This window comes from Stegostoma tigrinum, chromosome 36 (assembly GCF_030684315.1).
Source record: "Stegostoma tigrinum isolate sSteTig4 chromosome 36, sSteTig4.hap1, whole genome shotgun sequence".
Taxonomy (NCBI): domain Eukaryota; kingdom Metazoa; phylum Chordata; class Chondrichthyes; order Orectolobiformes; family Stegostomatidae; genus Stegostoma; species Stegostoma tigrinum.
Genome location: NC_081389.1, coordinates 17240567 through 17265929, shown reverse-complemented (window position 1 = coordinate 17265929; position 25363 = coordinate 17240567). Strand labels below are relative to the sequence as shown.

Here is a 25363-nt window from a genome sequence, read left to right as displayed (position 1 = left end):
GTCATTGTGGACACCCACTCAATGAGCCCACAAAAGGGTCTACACAGCTAACATTTTACCTCATCATTTCCATGAATGTGGGGGAGCAGCTGGTTGTAACTTTTGTCGTTGTTGACGCTCTGGATACTGCCCCACTGATGCAGCTATGTCTGCATCCAATCCTGGCCACTAGACATAACTTCTTGCCAGCATCTTCACTCTGGAAACCCCTGGATGACCCTCGTGGAATTCAACCAGTATCTGGTGACGACTTTTGCTCAAAATAATCGCTTTTGCTCCCTGTAGTAATATGTCATCCTCTACTGTGACCTAGATTTTCCAGGTCCAAAATAGCTTCAGTTGTAGTTGTGACAGCCCTTTTGGTTTTCCCCCATCACCACCGCTGTTTGTTTTGCCAAGGCCAGGTCCTTCTGCATCCAAAGCCTGATATTGTTGACTGTGACTGGAAGCGTGGCCAGAAAATTGAAAACCATTATAGACTCTGCCAGCAGCGGTACCAGTGGAAGGTGGCTCAATGCATCCGCATTTGCTACTTGACCTCCCAAAAGTGTCCCAGCTTGCAATTATATGCACTTAGTATTAGTATTCCACTGCTGAATTTGGCCTGAATTTATAGGTGGCTCTGATCCAGCTCCCTCAGAGCCAGCCTTGAGTGGACAGAATATGTGACACTCCTGTTCTTGTCTGTCAATCAGGGCTCCCTGATTGGATCAGAGTAACAGCCCCAAACAGTGAACTCCTCATCTATGACATCCACCTGGCTGACCCTACTATAATCACTACAGTAATATCGTTCATTCTTATTCATTGGGTGTATGCTTTGGGAAATGTATGTTTTCAACTAATTTTTTTCTTTGTTGCTCCGGTGCAGGCTTTTCATGTTTCATAGCAATAGCTAGGTTGCACTGTGCTGCATAGTAAGATATTTGCCAAGTACAGTGGGATTTTTTTTGTTCTGAAGCTTTTGATCTATTCAACATCAGATGTATTGTTTTACTAAGTGTTTCTTATGACACATAAGTTTGGATGTGGCATGACCTGCTTTGTTTAATATCTAACCAGTATCCATTTCTCAGCCTCTTTGCAAGTTCTATGTCAAAACTATATCCATAATGAAATGAAATATTAGACTTGCTGGTCAGCGCCATCAATTCACGTTGTAGAATTTAATATTATGTATTGTAATGTGCACAGTACTTAAAAGATTATTACAGTAGCCAGTATTAAGTGTGTTCGCACTAAAGGCGCATTGTTATTTTTCCTGATTGGACTATTTTTAATGAACAGGAGTGATAAAACAAAATGGACATTGCTTTCAAAGCTGGCAAAACAATACAAACACATGAGCTGTGCAATTTAGCTATGCTAGCTCACAAACAAGTACACTCAGAATTCTAATATGCATTGTATTCTCCAAATTGTAAGTTCTTTGAAAATTACAGTCAAGTATGCAGACTAAGATGTAAATGACCGTTTCCTTGTCAGTTGAATGTACAGAGCACATGTTTTACTTCCGAGATTGTAACATTTTCAATTAATTTCTGAAGTTTTCTACGGAGTGTGAAAACTCTGGTTCCAAATTTGATAGAAAATCCACTTTGCCACAGATTGCTGTTCCCAGTATCATTGTTTTTATATAATTGATTATGAAGGTATTCTCTACTTTGCAGATCTCTATCTTGTGGTGGGCTAGTATTTGCGTGACAGGAGCATTCAGACTTTTTGCTTTTTCTCAAGAGAAAGCATCTCTGCCAACCTGTGTGTTAAGTACCACTGTTTCTTGGCAACCCATAGTTTACAAAACTGTATTTTAGGCTTAAATAAACAGTAGCAGTTTCCTCATTCTTTTCATTTGTTGCTATGTAATTGGTATGTGCTGAGTTTGAGCGAGACGTTCAGAATTTCTCCAGTGGTGCGCAAACAGGCTGCAGCAAACAACATAAAAACACCTGACTGACACATTTTTGTTCTATTTAAGTATGTGTATCAGGAGCCATCTGATTGTTTCGGTCCCTGAAGGCTTAATGCTCTTTAAATGACTGCTATCATCTCTTGGGTTACTTCTGTAAATACCGGAACTGCTGGAAAGTACGAGTTGCTATGGCAAAGTATGTCCGGGGAGAAAAGAAATTATAGCATCAGGGAGTTGAAGGGTACGTTAGTGCTATTTCAAGCTAATAAGATCTGTTTGGCTGTCACATCAAAGCATGGTCTTCAAAAAGTTCTTTAAAAGCTGCCTTGGTTATTAAGTTGATTGTTTAGTTTTAAGTGCACTTGAATTCATAAAGTGTAGCTTACCCGCTCTTCTGGGATTTGATTCTGGGATTTGATTTGAAAGGGATTTGATTCCTGTTTACAGGTGAGATAGTAGGGGATGTTAGAGTTGCAGCCTGCATTGGTGAGGAGAAATTAGCCGGAGTTGCCCACTCCTGGTTGCAGACCTCCATCCTCTCTGATGAAGGGTCTAGGCCTGAAACGTCAGTTTTTGTGCTCCTGAGATGCTGCTTGGCCTGCTGTGTGCATCCAGCTTCACAATTGGTTATCTTCAATCCATGCTCTGATGGGATTAAAGGACAGGATTGTGATTGCTGTAATGCCTTCATCATAGTTGAGTAATTTGCCATAATATTGCCTAGATTTTCAGATCCAGGTCAACTTGTAGAGAAGTGTGCACTTGTGATACTGTGTCTCCACCTTCCTTGTGGAGGAGTCAATGCATTCAGAAGGATGGCAGAAATCTGGCAGGAGATCAGACCTCTGGTAAAGGATTAAAAAATTCCAACTCGTACACCTGAGACTTCTTACTGCATAATGAGAATAATTTAAGCATTTTACAAGCTCAAACTTAACTGCAAGTATTTGAAAAGATTGTTTAAAGCTGTTTCCAGTATGTATCTCTTATAAACAGGGCAAACCAATTTAATTACCTTCCCAACTTCATGCTACCTGTGATTTGACTAGAAGGGAGTAGATGTTTTGTGTTATGGAACTCCAATCAGACTGTGTTTGGGCCATACCAGATTTTTTAGGGGTGGTTTTTATCCTTCTCAGCCACAAAAAGAGGAGCACTGTCAGATTTTTACTTTTCCTTTGGGATGTGAAGATCACTGGCAACACCAACATTTCTTGTCCATCTTTATTTGCACTTGAGTGTCACTCAACTGAGTGTCTTGTTTGGTCAGCACAAAGGGAATTGAAAATTGGTCAAATTGTTGTGTATCTGGAGGTGTGTCGGCCAAACCTTGTAAGAATGACATTGTTTCTTCCTTGAAGAACATTAGCAAGCTAGATGGTGTTTTAGAGTTAGATATTCCATGGTTTCTATTGAGATGAGCTTTAAATTTAAATTCTTTATTGCTTGAGTCTAAATTGCATCAGCCCTTATGATGTGATTTTCATTGGTGTTACCAGAGCATTAGTCTGGGTCTCTGGATTGCTAGACATTTCCATAACCCTTATATATTCTCCCTGGGGGTCAGTCAATTAACTCAGTTGGCTGGATTTTGGGTTTGCAGTTCAATTCACATGCTGGCTGAAGTTACCCTTAAGATCCCACCTTCTCAGCCAAGCCCCCCATCTGGGGCTTGATGACTGTCCAGTTAAATTCGCCAGCAGTCCCTGTCTAATGAGAGCAGCCTTGTGTTCCTCTGGCACTATGGTGACTTTGCCTTCACTTTTACTATCTGCCTCCTGAAGTTAAAATGGAAGTTGCATATGAAATACAAATAATGGGTTATGAACCTAGAATTTGACTTTTGAAATAGGTGTCTTCTGTCATATCTGAAAGGTATGCAATAGTCAAAAGTGACATGCCGTCAGAACTGACACCCTTTTAAAGGTTTGGCGTGTCTGTGACGTATAGTTTTCTTTAAAGCAGTTGTATGTGATCACTCTCTTTCCATTTTTGTACTATAGAAGAAGAAAAGTTAGGATTAACTTTGGGAATTAAACATTCCTTTCTTGAAATGTTTTTTTAAATTCAGTGCAGCAAATTCCTGAGAAATGCTCTCTACAACAGTACAACTTATTTAGAAACTCAACTCATCAATTTTCATCCATTGCAAAGGGCTGACATAACCAATCCAATTTAACATTGCTTTCTGAAACCTCAGATTCAATGCTGGCATACCCCATGGGGGTGGCAGTCCTCAGTGGACCACTTCTGTAAAGCAATTTAATTTTGGATGTTTTTCAGTAATGCATTCCGGCAAATTGCTGTTCTTTTCTATTTAATTCCCTGTAATTCTTCTTGGAATTTGATTTCCTCTTGCCTCAACCCATGAAGCAACTGCTTTTCAGCCAAAAGTGTTGACTGGTGACTTGCTTCCACACCAGCTACCTGACCCAAAAAAAAGCACTGTGATCCATTCTTTCTCTTCCCTTTTTGCTTCATTTCTGGTGTAGTTCATAATTTTTGCTTGGCAGTTCCCCCTGATGTTTGGGTTCTGGCTATTTGCCTGTGAGGATTGAGCAGAAAGAAATTGTTAATGCCATTGCCGTTGATATCCTCTTTCTCCACAGTTTGTTCTTCTTTTGCCAGGCTTTTTCTTTCCCTTGTCACAGAACAACTTGTATTTCTATGTCTATGAACCAGAGGCACGTGTCCCAGGCTTAACCTTTGATATCATGGGGGTTGTTTAAAAATGTTTTGACAATGTATTTCTATCAAAAGTGTAACAGTTTGTATCTGCTCTTCAGTATTTCCAATTCTCTACTTAGCTTGTGCTACATTTGGCTTCAATTTAAATTGCCAGGATTCCCTCGTGCCTCACTCAGTTCCAAAATTATAGAAACATTTTTTTCTACATTCGTAAAAACTGTGCCTGGTTTCACTGCATGCAGCTGTTCATGGAACTGTTATAATTTCAGGTGAGATGTTAATCTTCAAACAACTTCTAAACACTTTGTATTTGTTCAGTTAATGCAAATATAATTGTTTATATATATGCTTATTTTTCCATATATACATGAAATAGGTGAAAATTGTTAGCCCTCATGATTATCTGCGGAAATGATACTTCTGGGCAGGAATTCACTATACTGACATTCACTGAGTTCTAACACGCCTGAATGAAACCATTGTTGGCTAACAGTTTTTATAAAGCTTGAGTTTTGATAAGCCCATCACTCTCTGAACCTGACCATGTCCAGTTAATTTTGCAAACCAGTGTGTAGTAATCAATATCCCACATTAGTTAGGGCTGTTCTCACTGTTGCAATGCAATGTAACATCACACTGGAGTAATGGCCCTCGATATTTCAGATAGTGCTTAATTGGCAGTGAAGTGAGCTTAATACTCAGTCCTATCCTTGATGATTTTCTCAAATAGCAGTCTAAGTGAGCCTTACTTTGTACCAATGTGGAGCATTTTTCTTATTTTGGTACCTCTCCTAGTTGCAATTTCAGAATTTCTCAGCATTAAGTAACAGTTGGAGCACAGTTAATGGATTATTTTGAACTGATGGACATGGTTTGAAGAAACTTTTTGAATGTGTGAATATTTGTGGTCATTACTGTGCAGTATTCTTTAAATTATGGGCAGTGCTGACAAGGCTGGAATTCGCTGTCCATCCCTAGTTGCCAAGACTGAGTAGTTTGGGCCATTTCAGAGGACATTTGAGTCAACCGCATTGTAGTGGGTCTGGAGTCACATGGAGACCAGACTAGGTAACAATAACAGGTTGTCTTCCGTGAAAGTTATAGCTGGAGCCGGTAGATTTTTAAAGAGTCTTTTGAAACTGTTGCTTCCATTAGCTGCATAAATAGAAAATACCAATTCCCAAACTGCTTAAAGTATGATTTATATTCTACTGCAGGATGTTTAGGGGAATGAAGTGTTTTTAAAAGCATGTATATTTTCCACATGTTGCATTGACCTTGTTTTTGCTTGTCTTCCAGATTCAGGACTCGTTGTCCCCAGTATTTCTTACGACTTGCACAAGAAGTTGCTGGCTACTGCTGAAAGGCATGGTCTGTCACTAGAGCGCAGACTGGAAATGACTGGAGTGTGTGCCAGCCAAATGACTCTAACACTGCTTGGGGGACCTAACAGGTACCTCTCGTGCTTATGGGAAGTGCTGTAATTCTGTTTGTTTTTTTGTTTAAATGTGCATTTAGTTCTGTAATCTAATTAGTTTGTCTTAGCAGAAGTTTTTTATGCTTGTTGGGGAAAGTGGACCTTTCTTTCACTGTTTGGTTTCTAGTGGCAGTGGCAAACTTCTACTCCTGTATTCACATGACATGAATAATTTTTGTGGGTCTCTACCTACTAGGAATTAGTCTGAAGTTAAACTTAAGCCACTATATTTGCTCTTGAAATGAGGATGATTTCCTATCTATCCCTGATTGCCTTGAGTGGCTTACCAGGCCATTTCAAGGGCAGTTAACTGTCAATGACATTGACATGGGTCCAGAGCCACCGACAGCCCAGGCAGGTTATGATGGCAGGTTTCTGTCCTTAAAGGATGTTCGTGAACTGAAATGGATTTTTATGACCGGTGAAGACAGTTTCATAGTTACCAGTACTGAGATCATCTTTCATCCTAGTTTTGTTTGTAGAACCCTAAATTCCACTGGATGTTATATTCTCAGAGCATCAGCCAGTGACTGTGGATTAACCAGCTGCATCATCAACAGGAAAGCAAAAAGCAAAGGATAATTTCAGTACAAAGCAATTCCCCACCTACCTTCAGCTATTCTGTTCCAGTTATTTGCATGCTGTAGTTGAACTGGGGCAATGTGTAAATACGAGGGCAGGTGAGATGTTGGAAGTTTTGTGACAAATAACTCATTGTGACTTCTTGAAGCTGAGAAGCCATCTTCAAATCAAGTGCTAGGATTATGATGGAATATGCCCCATTTTGCTTGGGTGCTAGGACCTCTGCTGTTACTCAAGTCACTCAACACCATCCAGGACAAAGCAATCATCAAACTGACATCCCATTCACTACCTCTAACCCTGATGGACAGTGCCAGCAGTAGGTATGAGAGAGTGCAAAAGTACTCAAAGACTCCATTCACAGCACTTTCAAACCTCAAACCTACAACCTCTACCATGTCGAAGGACAGGAGCAGCAAGTACATGGGGATGTCATCGCATGGCAAGTTGTTTTCTGAGCCATTCTCCTTCCTGAGTTGGAACTACATTGCCTTTCACTTGCTGTTGCTGGATAAAAATCTTGAGATAGCCTTCATAAGACTGTGGATGCCCTTATGCTATGGACTGTAGCAGTTCAAAAAGGTAGCTCACCATCACTTTTTAAAGGGTGATTTTAAGGATAATAAATAAATGCTGGCCTAGCCAGTGATGTTTACGTCATGTGAAAGAATAAAAATGTCTTAAAATCTTCCTTTTACACGGAAGCCCTCCTTTAGTCTTACTGTTCTTCATCCCTTTTGCTCAGATGGAAGTTTGGACTTTTACAGTCAGTGATGGTTTGCTCTAATTTGAAAATTTGCTTCTTTAATGTCAATGATTCATTTTTGTAATGTGAGCATTGTTATGTAGGCCAATATTTGTTACTCCATTAGGAATGTGTGGTGACCCAACATTTGTGAATTCTTTCAGTCCATATGGTGTAGGAACACACACCATCTAGTTATTAGAGGGAGTTCCAAGGAGGGTGCCGGAATAGCAATATACTTCAAAGAAAAGTTGGTGTGTGACTCGGTCAGGACCTGGCAGGTGGTAGTGTTCCCATGTATCTGCTGCCCTTGTCCTTTGGTTGAGATTTGGGAGGTACAATTGAAGGAGTCTTGAGTTATTGCAGTGCATCTTGTGGATGGTGCACATTGCTGCCATTATGTGCTGAAGTAAATGAATGTTGAAGGCATTAGAAGGAATGCCAGTCAAGCTGTCTGCTTTGTTTTGGATGCTGTCAGACGACTTGAGTTTTGGCACAGTCATCCAGGCAAGTAGGTGAGTATTCTATCACTTGTCTGACTTGTGCCATGTATGAGTCAGGAGGTGAGCTACTGCAGAATTTCTAACCTATGATTTGCAGTTGTAGCCACAGTATTTATATGGCTAGCCCAGTTTAGTTTCTGGTCAGTGGTTAACGCCCACGATTTGGTTAGTGGGGAAATTCAGCAATGGTAGTGCCATTGAATGTCATGGGCCAATCTTATGTTTTCTTGCTTGAAACGGTAGTTGCCTGGCTCTTGTGTGACCTAATTGTTTGCCATTTGTCAGCCCAAGCCTGGATGTTTTGTTGAAATTTTGTTGAACTTGGACACAGACTACTTCCATATCTGAAGATTTCCTGATAGTTTTGAATATTGTGCAATCATCTGTGAACATTCCCACTTCTGATCTTATAATGGAGGGAAATTCATTGATGCAACTGACAATAGTTGGGCTTAGGATATTACTTTGAGGAACTACTGCTAAGATGACTGACTTCCAGTGACCACAGTGATCTTCTTGTTGCTAGGTATGATTGCGACTAGTGTAGATTTCCCCCTATTCCCATTGACTTCAGCATTGTTAGGGCTCCTCGGTGCTGCATGCTGTCTAATGAGGCTTTCAAGTAATGAGCAGTTTGAACCAAGGTTAAACTGAAGTCAGGAGCTGAGCTGTCTTGGCAAAGCCCAAACACCGCATCAGTGCAGATACTTAAGTGTGACTTGCCTGCACTGTTGATGGCACTTCTATCATCTTGTGCTGTATAATGACCCCAGCTATAGTAATACTGGGCAAGTCAGATTTCAGAGTGAAAATTGACTTAATAGACTGACAATTTTGCAGTTTGTTGCTGTGCTTGTTGGTCTCTGAACTTTTCGCAAGACACTGCCAATCTACATTTAGAGGAATAGTGAGGTTTATTACGCAAGAAGAAAAGAAAATACACAAGCAACTTAGTTTCTAAGAGCATTTTGAAATGGTGCAATTACAGATATCAGAAATAAATTCAATCCTTCTACACTCTGTCAATGTTACAGATGCTGAAGCTTCAGTGAAGGATTACTATTCTTCTACTTTAAACTTCCTTGTTCAGTTTCCATGACTCTGTTTAGTTTGTTTCTGGCCAACTTTTTCACTTGATGCTATCTCTAGTTTGTTCCGACATGAGATGTTGTAATTGTCTATGGTTTGCTTGTTGCAGTACCATTTCAGCATACTCAGTCTGCAGCCACCCTCTGCTTTAACCCTCATTACGTTGGTCCCAAGAATGCAAGCTTTCTTGGTTTAGGCCGCAAGAACACAAAGTGGCTGCACAAAGGCTGTATTTTAGAAGTTAGTTTGATTAACTTCACCAAACCCAATACAAAAACAACGAAGACTTTGATTTGTGTGTGCTGATTCTGATGCCAAACTTTAAAAAAAGCTTCACTAATACTCCAAATTCTTTTCATGCAGGGCATGAGCTGGCACTAACAAATATTAATTTCTTCCAATTGTGATTTGGTGCCTGTTGGGACTAGATCTAAGGAAATGGTTTCATATGGTGCAGGATGTTTAATGGGCAATTTCCTCCTTGGGTGTGGAACTCAAACATATCAGAATTCCAAATATTGGGAGATCCTGCCAGTTTATGTCTATCTTTTGTGGTGAGAGTAATAATGACTTTTCTTTTTTTGCTGCCTTGTTTTTCTACTCATTGTGCATTTGTATGCCATTGGGGGCCCCCTCAATTTACTCAGTAATATTGGGTCCTTTATTGAGACTCTGCCCATTCTTGGAACATTTATCAAATGCTTGAACATTTAGAACATTTATAAGATACAATCTTTTATTCATCAGTGAATTTCAGAATTAGCTGTCCAAACCTTTTTGTTATTTAAAAAGGAAGAATCCTTGCCTGTGTGGCAGTGGTCAGAGTCACTGACTTTGGGAAAAGTAGACTACTGCTGCTTTGCAAGTTCCCTGAATCCATTGTAATCATTTTGCCTTGGTGCATTTAGTCACCATTTAAGTAGGTGCCCTGAAACATCGAATCATAAGTTAGTTGAGCGCAAAAAGGAATCATTTCAGAACATTCAGAATGGGCTCCTTGCCGATCAATTCTGTCACTCTCTCTTCCTCAGTCTTTCACCATATCCTTGTCATCATTTACATCAGTTATTCATTCTATTGCCCAATTTTGGGATATTAGTCCATTGGTAACACCACTAGACCACCGTTTTATGCCCCCAAAATGATTTGGTCTTCAGATTTTTGTCATTTGCAGTACGTAATGCAAATACTTTAATGTGATTGCACGTGGTGGTTTTGCTTAAAAGTTAAATCAAGATATTTATTCTGTATTCAAGGTTAAACCCCAAGAATGTTCACCAGCGTCCAACTGTCGCCTTGTTATGTGGACCACACGTGAAGGGCGCTCAGGGGATCAGCTGTGGTCGCCACCTTGCCAACCACCAGGTACAGATTATCCTGTTCTTGCCTAACTTTGTGAAGATGCTGGAGTGCATCACCACAGAACTGCAACTCTTTAGCAAGACAGAAGGGAAACAGGTGGCCAGTGTGAAAGGTATGTGACAGCAAGCCTGTATGATTTTTGTTTTTGCCCCATTTATTTATTGTGGTACTTGAATCTGAGTGTGTAAGTGCATTGAATGCCAGTCAGCCCTTGAACGTTGGTTTTCGAGAAGCCAACATGAAGTGCGCCCTAATTGGAGATTGCATTTTCACAGCATGGGATTGTATCGGTTTTATTTCTGCCGTTGAAGTAGTCAGGCCCTGGCTACGTTACTAATTATTTTAATTCTAATGTTTATTTTGGTTATTTGGATGGGTAAATTTAAAGCACTCACATATATTAACGTGCAAGATAACTACGAGTACGTCCAAGTTGTTTTCGGAGTCTGCTTCTAGCAGCAACCAAATGGTTGCTTCAAGACCCTTTCGAGGACTTGAGTACATACTCTACTAGGATTTCAGCCTAGATTATAAAGGAAGTGCTACATTGTTGAAGGTACTAATCCACAGATGAGGCATTAATATGAAGCCAGTTCCAGTAGTTTAAGTGACAGTATGCAAATAAAACATGGACGTTCTTCTGCTGTTAGGGAAAATGTTTCTCCCTCAACTATTTTAACAGGCCATTAACCTGATGCCTGTTTGTTGAATTCTGCTGTGTGAAAAATGACTTTTTTGTTTCTTCCCATTTAGCAAATTCCTATACTTCAAAGTAATTAATTTTCTGATGTGAACTGAAGTTTCTGTAAAATGTTAAACTTTTTGAAAGAATTGCCTACTTAATGTCAATTCTTGTTGAATTTTCTGAATTGGTGTCAGTAGCATTATCACTAGCCTTTTCAAATTAAATATTACAGTGCAGGTAATATTTTAATGATTGCATGTCTCTTTCAGAAATAAAAAGGATAAAGCTTTTAAACTGGGTTTGTTGTGAACTTTCCATGATTTTCAAATACTCAACTGTAGAAACCAACTCACGAGAACCATTAACAATCGTCTTAAATGTAGGTTGTGTTTGTCAGAGCACTTATCGATATTTTGAGATCAGTGTGAAATACGTCTTATTATAGGCTTACTACTGCTGGCTGGACTAAGCCAAATACAGATGCCCACTGGTGCCGATGGTACACGAGCGGTTTCCAGAGACTATTCGGATAAAATAACACATTTATTCATTCCTTGAGAATGTCCTAAATTTGAGCGCTCGACAAAGTGTAGCTGTTTAAATCTTGATTTCACTGCACTGCTTCTGTCGTCGATTCCTGATGTATGGGTTTCACCAAAGAAAACTTGATAAATTTCTTCTGACTAGCCCCTGCTGCCAAATTTGCATTCATCATCTGTCAGGAGCTGCCTATGATAGATCAACAGATGCATCAAATCTTGCTGAGTCTGAGTAATCCTCAGGTTAGGACGCTGGGTAGAAGCAATAGGGTGCCAAGTCTCAGAGTAAGGGGTTATAGTGTTTAAGGTAGGTTGGGTAGGTGAGAGAGAAATCGGGACCAGAAAAGGAAAGTGGGGCCTTGATGTCAGGTTAGGGATTTGATTGGTTAAATGGTTTGGGTAGGGTGTGTAAGGCAAGTATGGGGTCAGTGGAATACTTGGAAATTGGACTGTATTCAACAGTCTAACACTTCCTGAGTAATTCCATCTGACGCAAGTCTCTGACTTAAATGGAGACTTCTGCAGGATTCCAGGTTTAGTGGAATCTCTAACAGAAGATTGAATTTACCAGTCAATTCCTACGATTCTGCAGGATTTCTATGCGCCACTTGTGACTACGTTGCAATATTGACCGGCAGTCAGGAGATCTGTGGTGTTATGTCTTTAGAGGGTTAATTAATCAGTGGTTCAAGATCATAAGACCTAGGATTAAAAGTAGGTAATTCAACCTATTGTGTCTGATCCATTATTCAATAAAATAATTGCTGGCCTGATAACCCTGAACTCCATTTGCCTCCCTTTTCCCCATTAACCCTTGATTTCCTTACCGATTTAAAAATCGGTCTCCGCCTTGATTATGCTTAACAACCCAGCCATGACAGTCCTGTATGATTTTTAAAAATTCCACCAATTCTCTGCCCTCTTGCAGAAATTTTTCCGCATTTGTTTTAAACCAGTGTCTCCTTATGGAGATTACGTCCTCTGGTCTTAGACCCTGCCACAAATGGAAACATTCTGTCTATATCTACCCTGTCAAGTCCCTTAAGAACCTTGTATTTAAGTAAGGTCTCCTTTCATTTCTCTCTACTCAAGTGCAGACCCAACCTCTCCTGATAGACAATTCCTCCATAGCCAGGCTGAATCCAATGAGCCTCTGAACTAGACTGTCACAGTCTATCCCTCCTTGGATAAAGGATCCAAAACTGTTCAGTGTTCCAGGTGTACTCTAACTGGTGCCTTGTGTAGATCTTGGCAAGACCTCTTTATGTTTATGCTGGAGTTCCTTTGAAACTCCCTGTTACCTTCTAAACTTGGATGCTAGCTTTTTATGTATGCAAATTCCTTGGTGCTTTAGCTTCCTGTAGTCTTTTCTCCATTTCAGTAATCACCTACTCTATTCTTCCTGCCCAAGTGGAAAAACTTAATTTTCCCACGTTATATATAATCTGCCAAGTTTTTATATAACTTTTGTATATCCTTCTGTCAACTTTGTCATCCTCACCATTTGCCTTACCACTTACTTTCTGTCATTCACAAACTTGGCTATAAGTACATTCACTTCTCTCATCCAAGTTATTAATAGATATTGTAAATAAGAATCTCAGAACTGGTCTACTGGTTCAGGTTGGCAATATGAACTGTGCTGTCGTTCGAAGAACAATAACTTTTGACATGAAGGTTGTTGTTCGTATACATTAGTGGGATTTTTTGGATTACACTGAAACCAAACTAGGACAGTCCAAACCTGTTTCAACATTGCTTTTCATTAAGTATCTGTTTTAGGTCTGTGTATAGTTCCCAATTGGCTCTATGGGCAGTTTACTGATCAACTGACATTTTCCTTTTCTCCCCTGGTGTTTCCTTGCAGTTTCTTCTGCTATGCCCATTCACTGCTACCACCACCATCCCCTTCACTGCTCCCAGAAGTGGGAACCCTGTTTGATTCCTTTTTTTTTCTCCCTCCCTCATCATACTGCAGAGACAGTGTCACATGCATATCTTTGTACTGTTCTAGCCCAGTGTGCTCTTTCCTCCTTGTTGTAAAAAAAATCTTCTCCTTTGTACTTTTGATAATTTTTCACCTCGCCATAAATAGCATTTGTTAATGTGATTTGGTACCAGAGGAGAAAAACAATTTCATTTGTCATTTTGTATTTTTATGCATTCCTTTGAAAGGTTGCTTGGCTAAAAGTTCAGCAACATTTATAAAGGGTTAGAATTATGATTTAAGTTTTGGAAGTCTTTTATGCCCAAGTCAAAAGCAAGTCATGCCCTTGATTCCTAAAAGAATTGCACCTCCAGTTGAAGGTCATTAGGAAATGGCTCTCAAAAGAATGTAGTCAGGGTACGGTGGCCAAGTAATGTTCCAGCTTAGATTCTGGGAGAGGAGAATATGTTGGCTCCTACCAAGTGCAGCTTCATTCAACCAGTCTCAAAACTGCTCACGCCTGAGGGCTCTTAAATGCTATTTCATTCTCACGCTAAGATCTCAAAAGCATTGCAACCCTCAATCAGATGTTAATCAGAAACATTAATCTTGCCTTTGGCACAGTTTTTTTTTGCCCACCTGTTGCAAATGCTTCCAGCTTGGCACATATTTAGATTCCATTTCTGATTGACACCAGTATATACCCCAAGGCATGGATACAGTTCTTAAAATGGGAAGGGAATTTTATGATGAGGAACACCATCCCTTCAATGTTACAACTCTTATCATTTTAAGTTTCTTGATGAATCACATGCTGTGTGTGACTTTCAACGTGTTTAAGTTGGAACTGGTTAGGTTCTGAGACAGTTGCCAGTTGAAACTAGGTTATACTCTTTGCAGAGAAGAATGGAAGAAAATTAGACATATCATGCCTGCTCTGACATTCCAGATGCCCCAAAGTGCTTCCTAACCAAATTAACTGCTTTTAAAATGTTTCTATTGTATTATAACGAAACCTGAAAGCCAGTTTGCACATACCGATGTCCTTTCTTTGCAATATGATAAAGGACCTATTAAACTGCTGTTGCTATTCTTTAGATAATGCTGTGAGACTTTGTACATTTACCTAAATAGGCAGAGGACTCTGTGGTTTGACATCTAAAGTGGAAGGCTGTGCCTCTGACACTGCAGAGCTCCTTCATACTGCAATCCATTGTAGTCTAGATTGTTATATGATTTTGTGCACTGTATCTATTATATAACAGGGAGGCGAATGGTGTGACGATGCCCTGGTGGTGTCGCTACATCTTGCTACCAAACCCAAATTTACCTTGGTACTAGAAATTTGGCTTGCCTGTTCATCCAACACCTGCCAGCTTAGTTGGGATTTCCCAGTTTCCACTTTTTACCAAATATTGTGAAGGAGATCACAATATTAAATTTTAGATTTGACGCAAGGTGGTATTTGTATTTGAAGTTATTTCCCACCTCTTTCTTGAGTAACCTTTTTCCTTTTTCTTGCTAAACTTCCAGACTTGCCAGATACTCCTGTTGACTTGGTGATCAATTGTCTTGACTGTCACGAGAACCCGTTTCTTCGCGAGCAGCCATGGTACAGAGCAGCTGTTGAATGGGCCAACCAAAATCGAGCTCCAGTGTTGAGTATCGACCCGCCTGTGGGTGAATTGGAGCATGTCATTGATGCCAAGTGGTCTCTAGCTGTCGGCCTACCTTTGCCACTGGGGGAAAGTGCAGGGCGGGTGTATCTCTGTGATATTGGGATACCAAAGAAGGTTTTCCAGGAAGTGGGAATCTCCTATCACTCACCTTTTGGTTGCAAGTTTGTCATACCTTTGCATTGTGCGTAGTGGTGGCTTAATGCCGGAGAGGAAAACCTTGCAGGCCATAGAACAGCTCAGCAAACTGGAGAAGAATATAGAAGTGTTACAAGCCTTAATGTACAGCTGACTTGGATTTCAATAATATAGTGGCAGGAGATCGTTTATGAAACTGAGCAAGCATCACGTGTCCTGTTGCGATTGGTGCCGTACCAGGATCCGCTAAAGGATGACAGCACCAAAGGTTACTACCGATTTGCATTTTTGCCTTGTCCCTGCGCAAATTACTGTGCCTTTGCTGTGAAGGCTGTGCATGGTATTGTTGCATTCAAGACATTTTTATAGGCAGGGTTGAAATGGGCACCCTCCCATGAATGAGTTTGCTGTGTTTAATATTCTTACTGTTCAACCAGTTTCTTTTTTGAAGGGATGGAAACTGCTGAGGGGAACTTTTGAAGTAGGAAGATGTTCATTAAGAAATGCAGTAATTATCACACTTGTGGTTTCCTTCAAATTCTATGCACCGTTTAGCAATGATCACTGTTGGGGTTTTATTGCCACGAGCAGATGGCGCAGGACAAGCTTTCAAACCTTGTGGTTTTTATGAAGCTAAAATGTGTTTATTTGTGGTGAAACATGATACTTGTAGAATATCAAAATGCCTGTAGTTTTGATCTTTAACATGCACTAACAGCGCCCCCTCGTGCAGCCAAAGCTTAAAATCAGCTCCTGTAGTGAGGCGTTTTGGGTGGATAAAAAAGAGCCTTTAGTTATTTCTGCCTTCCTGAACTTAATGGCTGATGGATGCTTGGAGTTCTGACAGTTTCAGTAGTTCCCATTGACACAGCTCACACCTCCACTTCACATCAAAAAAGCATAAATACAAGAGTGTCAATCATTGCGTCAGCTCCATTTTGCCAATGATCGGTTCAAATTTCTATTTAATATGGTACTGTTTTGAATGGAATGGACTGCCATGTCTTGCATTGAGCAAGGTGCATGCCTTGTTAATGTTGATTCTTAGATGGGTCCACTGCACTGAATATATCTTATATTGTTAAGTGTCAATTTCTTTAACCTACCAGTTGAAGGAATAGGATAAGTGGGAGTTCCTGATTCATTTGCCCAGCTCATTATTTAAAATAATTTAATGTACATGCACAACAATTGGGGACCATGAGATCAGTAAACTTTTTTAATTTTAAAGCCAATAGTGAATTTGGCACTTCCAGCACCTGGGTTTTTGTATTCCTGGAAAAGGCACTGGGTAAAGCCCTACTGAGAAATTCAACTGCTAGGAAGAAGTGAGATTGTGGAAAAGGAGTGTCAATATTGAATTGAACTTTTGGCTGTACCTCTGTGGATAAGCTCGGAATTGAACTCCAAAAGTTTTTACTTGGGTATGCAGCGAGTTGGAGGCAGCTGAATGAGAATACCCTTTTCCTTGTGCTCCAGATGTGTCTCAGTATTTCTAATTGCTTTTTAATGCATGACCGGAGTAGTATAGAAAACATATTTTCTGGTATCATAGATAAGCATTTGAAGTAAGATCACCAAAGTAGGGTGGGAGTTTTACTTGCGTTATTTTCGCTAATGTTTAAAAAAAATGGTACAGATATTAACTGTCCCCGACCCTCAAGTTTAGTTGGTTATATCATGTTCCATTCTTTTCTATGACAACAGGCAAAGTTGTTATCATTATTTTAGACTTGGCTACCATTTGGTTTTCCACTGTGACCAGAATTGCTCAGTGAGAAAATGTCTGAGGTTCCAATTGAATTTTGTATCTGTTGTGTGTGTAAATTCTTTGTTCTTCAGCTCCCAGTATTTCATTCCCCATCTTGTTTTTTGCTTGGACAATCTTATTTGATCACTGGAAAGCACGGGAGTTGGAGAAAGGACAGTAATTGTAGAGAACACAGTTTGCTCATTCCCATCGATTGGAGATCAGAAATGCAGTTTCTTGACTGGAGCAGGATCACCTGTGGCCTAAATTCTTTCGAGACAGAAAATCAATGCAGCTTTATTACAGACCTTATTCTGGTAAAGAGAAAATTAGAATGTTTCCTTGAAGATGCTCCTTTAGTCTTCCCTCTGCAGTGTTGTTCATTCTCAGAGTGTTGATAACAATGCCTTTATGACTGTTCTCAGAGGCTGATTTGATTTGCAAGTATTTATCTTCAACTGCAATTCAAATTCCACTGAAGCCTCTGAAGCTGCTCCCTGTTGTGCGTGACAGATCTTTGTGCTTTAATATTTGGCCAGAGTTTTGGTAGAATAAAGACAAAAATTACTTTTTGTGCAACTGGGAAGAGTGTGGTTGCCTACACAATGTGACGGTACTTCAAGCCAGTTTAATTCTTTAACGGAATATACAGCCTTGCATGCTTCCCTCTGCTTTAAACAACAGTGGTCAGTAGAATTTGTTCAGTAGCTTGAATCAAGCCTTTGCAAAGAATTAAGCTAATTTTATGGTTTTTTTGTTTCCCTGATGTACTTCTGGTTTCATTTTGGGAGGAGGGCTGTTTTTGCTCAAGTAGTAAATATAGATGACCTGCTTTTGAAGTCAAAAGATTCTGATGCTGGGCATCACTGGACATGGGTCAACACAGGACCCTTGCTGTGATTGCTTTGGTAAAACGAATGATTCAGTTGGCTTCAGTGATAGTTAGCTCTCCAGTTCAAATCTGATGAAACATCAGCAATATACCCATTTCTCAGGGCCTCCAATTCTTTGCGACTGAAGTGTTTAGGTTTAATGATTAACATTTGCTTGCTGTTGTGACATTGTTATTTGAGCTTTGAGTTGAACAGTAGAGATTTCTTTCAGGCCGCAGCAGTCTCACCTATGCAGTCACTGCACAATATTATGACTGCGGTGTTTAAAAGCACAAAACATTTGTGCGTAATTTTCATTGACAAAAGAATGTAGATAAGCTTTACTTACAAAGGACGTTTCCATAAATGTAAGGAAGTGAATTTATCACTTGTAAAACTGGGCACAAACTGAGTGAGAACATACATGCCAGGTTTGCACAATGCATCGGCATTTGAATATCTGAACCAAACTACCACAATAGTGCTAGAGGTGTGCTTTCAATACAGCAAATATATATGGTATTTCTGGAAAGCAGTGTCTGCATGTAAGTGTTTTGCCACTCAGACTTTGAGCATTGGCTGTCTTTGCCAAGACGATTTCTGTTTTTTAAGCCAAATAACATGTTTTGTTAAAACTGTTTAATTTTCTCTAGTGATTCCCACAGGCTACAAAAATAGACTGTACGACATGGCAGTGACTATAACCAAACTTTGGGCGGTGATGGAGTGTCACCCTCTGAAAATGTAAGCCAGGTCTGTCACATTATTTCAAGAAGTCCTCCAACAACATTGAGCCCTCAATACCCTGAGCTGATTGTTCATGGCAGACAAGCAAAATCCACACATCCTGGTGCTTTTGTTCCAGGCAGATAGAAAACATGGGCCTTTCTCCAATGTATACCACCCTATGGTTTTAACTAATTCTCTGGTCTAATGCCACAGCACTGCATTTCCTTTCTTCCCTGTTCCAGATGAACATAATGGGCCTGTATACGGACAAAATTGTGTTTTTCTTTCTCTTGGACACGTGTTTTAATAAGTCCCTGCGGTGGAGATCCTTGCAAAAAGAGAGGAAGAACACAACCCTGGATTATTTTTTGCTTATTTAACAAAATAATAAATCTGGCAAGCAGAATAGAATTTGGGAATCCTCAACCTTTCAGGTCATTTTGTGTTATGACAGCACTGACTTGAGGAGCCAGGAAGTTTTGAAGCGGTAATTTTAGATCTAGAAAATGAACAAAATAGTTAGTTACTTTTAGTGAAATGTATTAGATCAGCAGTACAGGGAGATGACAAACAACTTGAATTATCAGGTATTTAGTTCTTTGCCTCACTTTGTTTTTGCACTCAAAATGCATTAACTCCTTCCCACCATCCTATTCAGGAGGGAGTATCCCCGAAATGATGCCCTTCAACGACCACTTAAAAGTGCCAAATGGTGTTCTGATGAATAGCCCCTGCTAATTGCGCTTTCGTTTTACTCTCCACGTTCTTTGTTGATTCAGGTGGTTAGTGGAAATCAGGGAAGAAATGAGTTTAGCCTTCTCTTTTTGACTAATTTCTAGTTACCCTTCAGTGCGAATTACGGTGGGATGTTGAGTGAAGTCAAGTTTGAATTCTAAATTGGCAGCTGTTTTCTCGCAGGCTCTTGAGGAATGAATGGCTACTTGAGGGACTGCAGAGCCATCTGAAATGGGTCACCAAGTTGCAAAAATTAGTTTAACCAGAAGTAATGGTGTCTGTATCTTCATAATAATCCTGGCCTCTTCTGAAACGTAAGAGCTTTACAAGTGGTTCCACACCTTAATGGTGCAATCGATGTAATTTGGTGGGAAATGCTGCTAGCAGTTGTCTTCACAGTGGCCAATAACAGGCTTTTAAGAAAGGAAAAATAACTTTTTCCACTGTGAACATAATTATCAAAATTTATGCTCAGAATTTGGAAAAAGTAGAGAACGTAATAGTCAGGTCACTGGAACCCAGCATTTTCCTAGAAGACCTTGTCTGGTCACTACAGCTTACAAAACTTGATTCTTACAGTATTTCAGCATTAATGTTTAATTTTCCTTTTTTATGTTTACAAATCTTAGACACACTGTGCATCATCAAAAATGTGTTGGTAACAGGAATCCAGCTCCTTCTCCGATAAGCGCACATCTGCTCAGTGGAAGTGCTCCCATTAATCAAGCTTTGAGGAGTATATTGTGTTACAGCAGTGTTAAATATTGTACTGTGCAGGTACAAGTAATCATCAGTGCTGCTTTTCTCCCTCTCCCTGCTTCTTTAGTATTGCAGTTGCAATCGCTGATAGCTCTTGGAAAAACAACTGTTAATGTTTGTTCAAAGTTGCTTTTTTAACTGTACACTTAAATAGACTGGTATACTGTGAGGTGGTGAACTTTTGATTTGAAGTAGAATATTTTTCAGTAACAATTCAAAAGCAGGCTTATGTTAGTGGTAGCTGATTTATTGTATTGAAGCCAACATACTTCGATTCACACGGCATCTCCTGTTTTGTACTTCCTGCACAGTATCCAGTTTACCTGAACACTGGACTTTGAGCACTAGAACTAATGCACATCAACCTTGTACTGTACCAGTTTATTGTATTTGTAGGGTTCTAAGTGATTGTGACCAAAATGTTTTTGTGGATGTGTTTTTGTTTTGGTGTTGACTGACATTTACAAAAGCTAAATCTGTTGTCTCATGATTTTCGATTCATATACTGTCCTGTGTTCAGGAAGGTACATGATTTCTCGTTGCTGAAAGTAAAGATTTAAATAAAGACAAATTTCTGTTGATTGGTGTCTCTGTTTTTGAATGTGATAATGCAAGGGATGTCATTCCACGCATAGAAAATTTAGATATTGCAAATGAAATGATGCTGGGTTGCCAGTTACTTTTGCTGAGAATATACTGTGTATTTGTGAAATTTGTAAAAGTATACTTTATATAAAATCTGCACTGCAAAGTGCAGTTCAAATTTGTTTCTTTTAGTGAAGTACACGAGGTGACTTACTAAATGTTACATTTGTATTTAATGTACACTTGCTTTTCATGTCAATTGTTATCAGATGCATAGGGACTAACAGATTTCCTCGTATTATTTCAGATGTTCTGTTTTGAGTGTTCGTGGTGGCTGCTTTAAGCTTCTACACATTGCTCTGTAATACATGATTGTCCAAAAAAGGTCTTTCACTGAGTTGATATTGATTTCTGTGTGCTTCCCTGGATCCGTAGGATACAGTCCCAGATTACAGAACTCAGATTTAAATGCGTCACAAATAGAATTTGTTTTCTTTTTACTGTGTGAGATCAGTTTGTTTTGTATGTTTGAAATGTATGTTATTTTTACCCATGGAATGTGGATCCCAATTCAGTTATCTCAGCAGCAAGCTTTCCTAGGTTCAAACCAAGGTTATTTATTTTCTCATTCTGAAAATAAAGCCAAGTTGCCCACTCAGTCTCTCACGTACGCATGCAATGATTAATTACAGGTACAAAACAATGGTTAACTTGGTTTCAGGCTTCCCATATGTGGCCTCTGACAAGGCAGTCGTGGGTTTCTATAATGAAGTTAGATCTTTCAAGTTTACAGTGAAAATTATAATGTAAAACATTCTTAAGAGGCTGAGGGTTTCCTTTTGTCTAATTTACAGAAGAATGGTTCTCAGGTGAACTTTAACTGGAACAAGTTACATGCTCTGGCTGCCTGTTATGCAGCTCACTTCTGGTCCACAGACAGAAGTGTTTCTAGTATTGTCTTTGGGACTGTAAGCAAACAGCTCATCACTGATTTTTTTTTCCAAATCAGACAATAGTGGTTCTCATCATGTGATTTGACAAGTCTTAAGTCCTTGTCCAAACAATCACATTCTGTGCTGTGATTTAACATCTTAGCAGTTTGATCAGCCATCCCAATACGATAGAACGGCAATCAGGCTGTTCACTTCCATTTTGAGTTTAGATCATTTGTTGGCCTATCTTGGATATATGAATCCCCTGGATGGCTGTGAATGTCAATATTATGAGACACTGTATTGATGATAGATCAAAGATCAAAAATCACACTTTTTACAACAGCCATTTTTAACAGCTTGTTTTTGTCCAGGTTCTAACAGCATCGACTGAAAGTTCAAAATATGTCTGCATTGTATAAAGACCACATTCCTTTTTTCAAATTAAAATATGAAATGCGGTCTAAAAAGGGAAAGGGACTTATACGATAAAGGATTCAGGAATTATTGTACTTTTATAAAGCAAGTTCCTGAAACTCCTTTGCGGTTGTGTTTACACTGTTGCCTTACAAGCAGTGGAGGAAGGTGTAAAAGGAGATAGCATTTCACCAGTGTGTATACAGAGGGAAATTTGGCTGTCAGCTAGTTACTGATTAGTTTCTGGAACTGTGACCAATTGTGCATGTCAAAAGTTATCAGCCTGATGACAGCCCTGGTTCCTGGGTAGCTGAACAGTTGAATGATTACAAGGAGAAGACTATGAAAGGGGAGATGGTATATCTATTTCCAGTAAACTCTTGAAAGCTAAAGAAGCCAGTTATTTTCTCCCACCAGTTGCTGTGAGCAGTTGCTTTTAGCTGGTAAGTCAGAGACATTATTTTTATTCCATGCTGTGATTCATTGCAGTCCCACTAATCAATGATGCACTCCTCCAGCCTCAGTCATAGCTATTTTCTAATCGGTCCGTTGAGAGATGTTATAACATACCTCTGGATCAGGTAGAACTTGTGCCCAGGCATCTTGGCTCAGTAGGAGCACTTCCACAGTACCACAAGAGCCCATTGTCATAGACTTCATCAAACGTGAACTGGTTACTCTGTGCCTCTTGTGAACTGAAAAAAACCTTGATGAAAAGCTCAGAACTGAAGGATCTGAGAAACAAAATGAGCTCTTCGTTTTTATAAAATGAACAATGTTACTTAAAGGGATGATGATGGATAGGCATTAGCAAACATTTAAGAGGTGCATGAAGCAACTGTAACAATTGTTTTTGTGCCAGGCAGGAATGAATAAAAACGGGTAAGGTGGACTGACCATGCCTTCTCCAGGAAATTATGGATCATATTGGATTCAAGGTCGGGCTTACATGTCAAACAAAAAAAACCCATCTGAGGGTTGGGGATAGTTTCAATTTTCAACAAAGGAGGACAAAGTGAGTGATTTAGTTGACTGGGGGTTGGTGTGTGAAAAGTAAGCTTGTGGTGGATATAAAAATTTGTAGGCTCTTCTATTGGAATATGGTAAACAAAAATTGAATATGAATGTAGGCCTTTTGCAGTCAGAAATGGGAAGTTATAGTGGGGTGCAAAAGGGTAGAACAAATAAATACATATTTAGTTTTTGCCTTCACAAAGTAGGACACAATGTCATGAGAGGGAGTGGTAGCATGTAATCAGTATCAGTGGGAAATGGTTTTGGAAAACTGATTCGCGTCTTGATAATCTAATCTATTTAGGAAAGTGGCTTAGAAAAAGGGGATGTGTTGGTGGTAATCTTCCATGATTCTAGAACAATTCCTATGGATTGGTGGATAGCTAACGTAACCCCATTATGATTTGAAAAGGGAAGAGAAACAGCAAGGATTTATAGACTGGTTGGCCTGATATAGGGGGAAATCTGAGACTCCACGATAAAATGTTTGTAGCAGAGGACTTGGAAGACAGTGACAGGAGTGGACAGCATGGATTTACAAAAGGGAAATCATGCTTGACGAAACTACTGAATTTTTTGAGGATGTGACTGGTAGAGTTGATAAGGGAAAACCAGTGGACACAGTTCACATGGGCTTTCAGAAGGCTTTTGATAAATTCCCACACAAGAGATTAACACACAATTGAAGTTCATGGGATTAGGGGTGGTGCACTGTGATGAAAAGACAATTGGTTGGCAGACTGGGAGCAAACAGTAGGATAAATAGAATCATTTTCTGCATTAGCAGTTGATAAATAGTGAGGTACTGCAGGGATCTGTGCTTAAATGTAATATCCAAATTTGCAGATAGCACAAAGCTAAGTCAGAAAGTGAACTGCAGGGATTCTTTAGAGTAATTTGTACAAGTTCAACGAGTGGGCAAATAAATGACACATGCTGTATAGTGTGGATAAATGAGAGCTTAATATCTGAATGATAGAATGGGAAAGAGGAAAGTGCAATGAGAGCTAGGTATTTAAATGCAGCAGTCACTGAAAGGCATGCAGGTGCAGCAAACAGTGAAGGCAGCAAATGGTATCTTCGTCGTCTTAGCCAAAAGATTTGAATAAAGGAGCAGGGGTGTCTTGCTGCGTACAGGACATTGGTAAGACCACTGCTGGGGTATTGTGTACAATTTTCATCTCCCTTGTCTGAAGAAAGATGTTCTGGCTCTGGAGACAGAGCAACAAAAGTTTACCAGACGGATCCCTGGAATAGCAGGTCTGACGTATGGAGAGAGACTAGAATGCTTTGGGTCTGTTCAATGGAGTTCAAATGAAGGTTGGGTCAGGTGGTAGAATCTTCTAGAAACCTATCCAATTCTAAAAGGGTAAATGCACAAAGGATATCCTCGATGACCGAGGAGTCTAGAACCAGGGGTCAGTCTTAAGGATATGATGCATGTTGTTTAGGACTGAGATGAGGAATTTCTTCACTCAGTGAGTGGTGAGCCTGTGGAATTCTCTGCCACATAAAGCAATTGAGTCCAACTAATTGAATATTTTCAAGGCTTTAGCTATAGTTTTTATGACTAAAAGGATCAGCCGGTATTGGGAGGAAGTGTAAACAGGATACAGAGTTGAATGGTCAGACAGAATATTGAATGGCAGAGCAGGCTTGAAGGATTGAATGGCCTTCTCCTCTACTTTCGCTAATTCTCCGTTTTAATGTATACATTTGAATCCTGAAATTGTGCTGTTAAACTGTTTCTATAGTGATTTTCTCCTTTCATAACACCATTTTATTGGACTTTTGTCTATAGCAGTTTGGAGTTTTAATTGATAGGTGTTGACAGCTCTGAGTTTCTAACCAAAAGCAAGCAACTGTTATCTCTAATAAATAATACTACTGGTTATTCAGACAATTAGTCTGAGTTTTGTTCACCCAAATCTATTGGGCAGGAATTGGGAACTTTGCATAAATTGCGAACATTTTTTAACTTTTGTGGTGACTCAGAAAATAGCAGATGTTGGTTTCCAGTGCACTACCCCAGTCAGGAGTAACTAAGTAAACCCTTGACAAAAACGCACTGTCGTTGCAAACCTGCTTTGCAAAAGCACATTTCAATTTAATAAAAAAAATACAAGCAAGGAAGGCAGGAAGTAAGAAGCTGGTTAAGTCTGCTGTGGTGCTGTGTACCTTCTAAGCATTGTCTGTGTCTCTGGAAATCATGCAATTTTTATTTGAAAAGTAAAAAGCTGGAATCCA

At 39.6% G+C, this 25363-nt stretch overlaps 1 protein-coding gene across 2 annotated transcripts in view; it reads left to right on the top strand.

Moving 5' to 3' along the window:
* The window catches only part of edc3 (enhancer of mRNA decapping 3 homolog (S. cerevisiae)), an 80078-nt gene extending 58700 nt beyond the window's left edge, over positions 1 to 21378 (top strand). Inside the window, exons 4-6 of one of the 2 annotated variants that reach the window (XM_059640219.1) lie at positions 5900 to 6053; positions 10253 to 10470; positions 15043 to 21378. In XM_059640219.1, the coding sequence (XP_059496202.1) occupies positions 5900 to 6053; positions 10253 to 10470; positions 15043 to 15377 (707 nt within the window). In that variant the 3' untranslated portion in view covers positions 15378 to 21378. The remainder of the gene's footprint in view (positions 1 to 5899; positions 6054 to 10252; positions 10471 to 15042) is intronic. The other variant, XM_048520594.2, reaches the window with a different exon arrangement.
* Positions 21379 to 25363: the final 3985 nt, after the last annotated feature.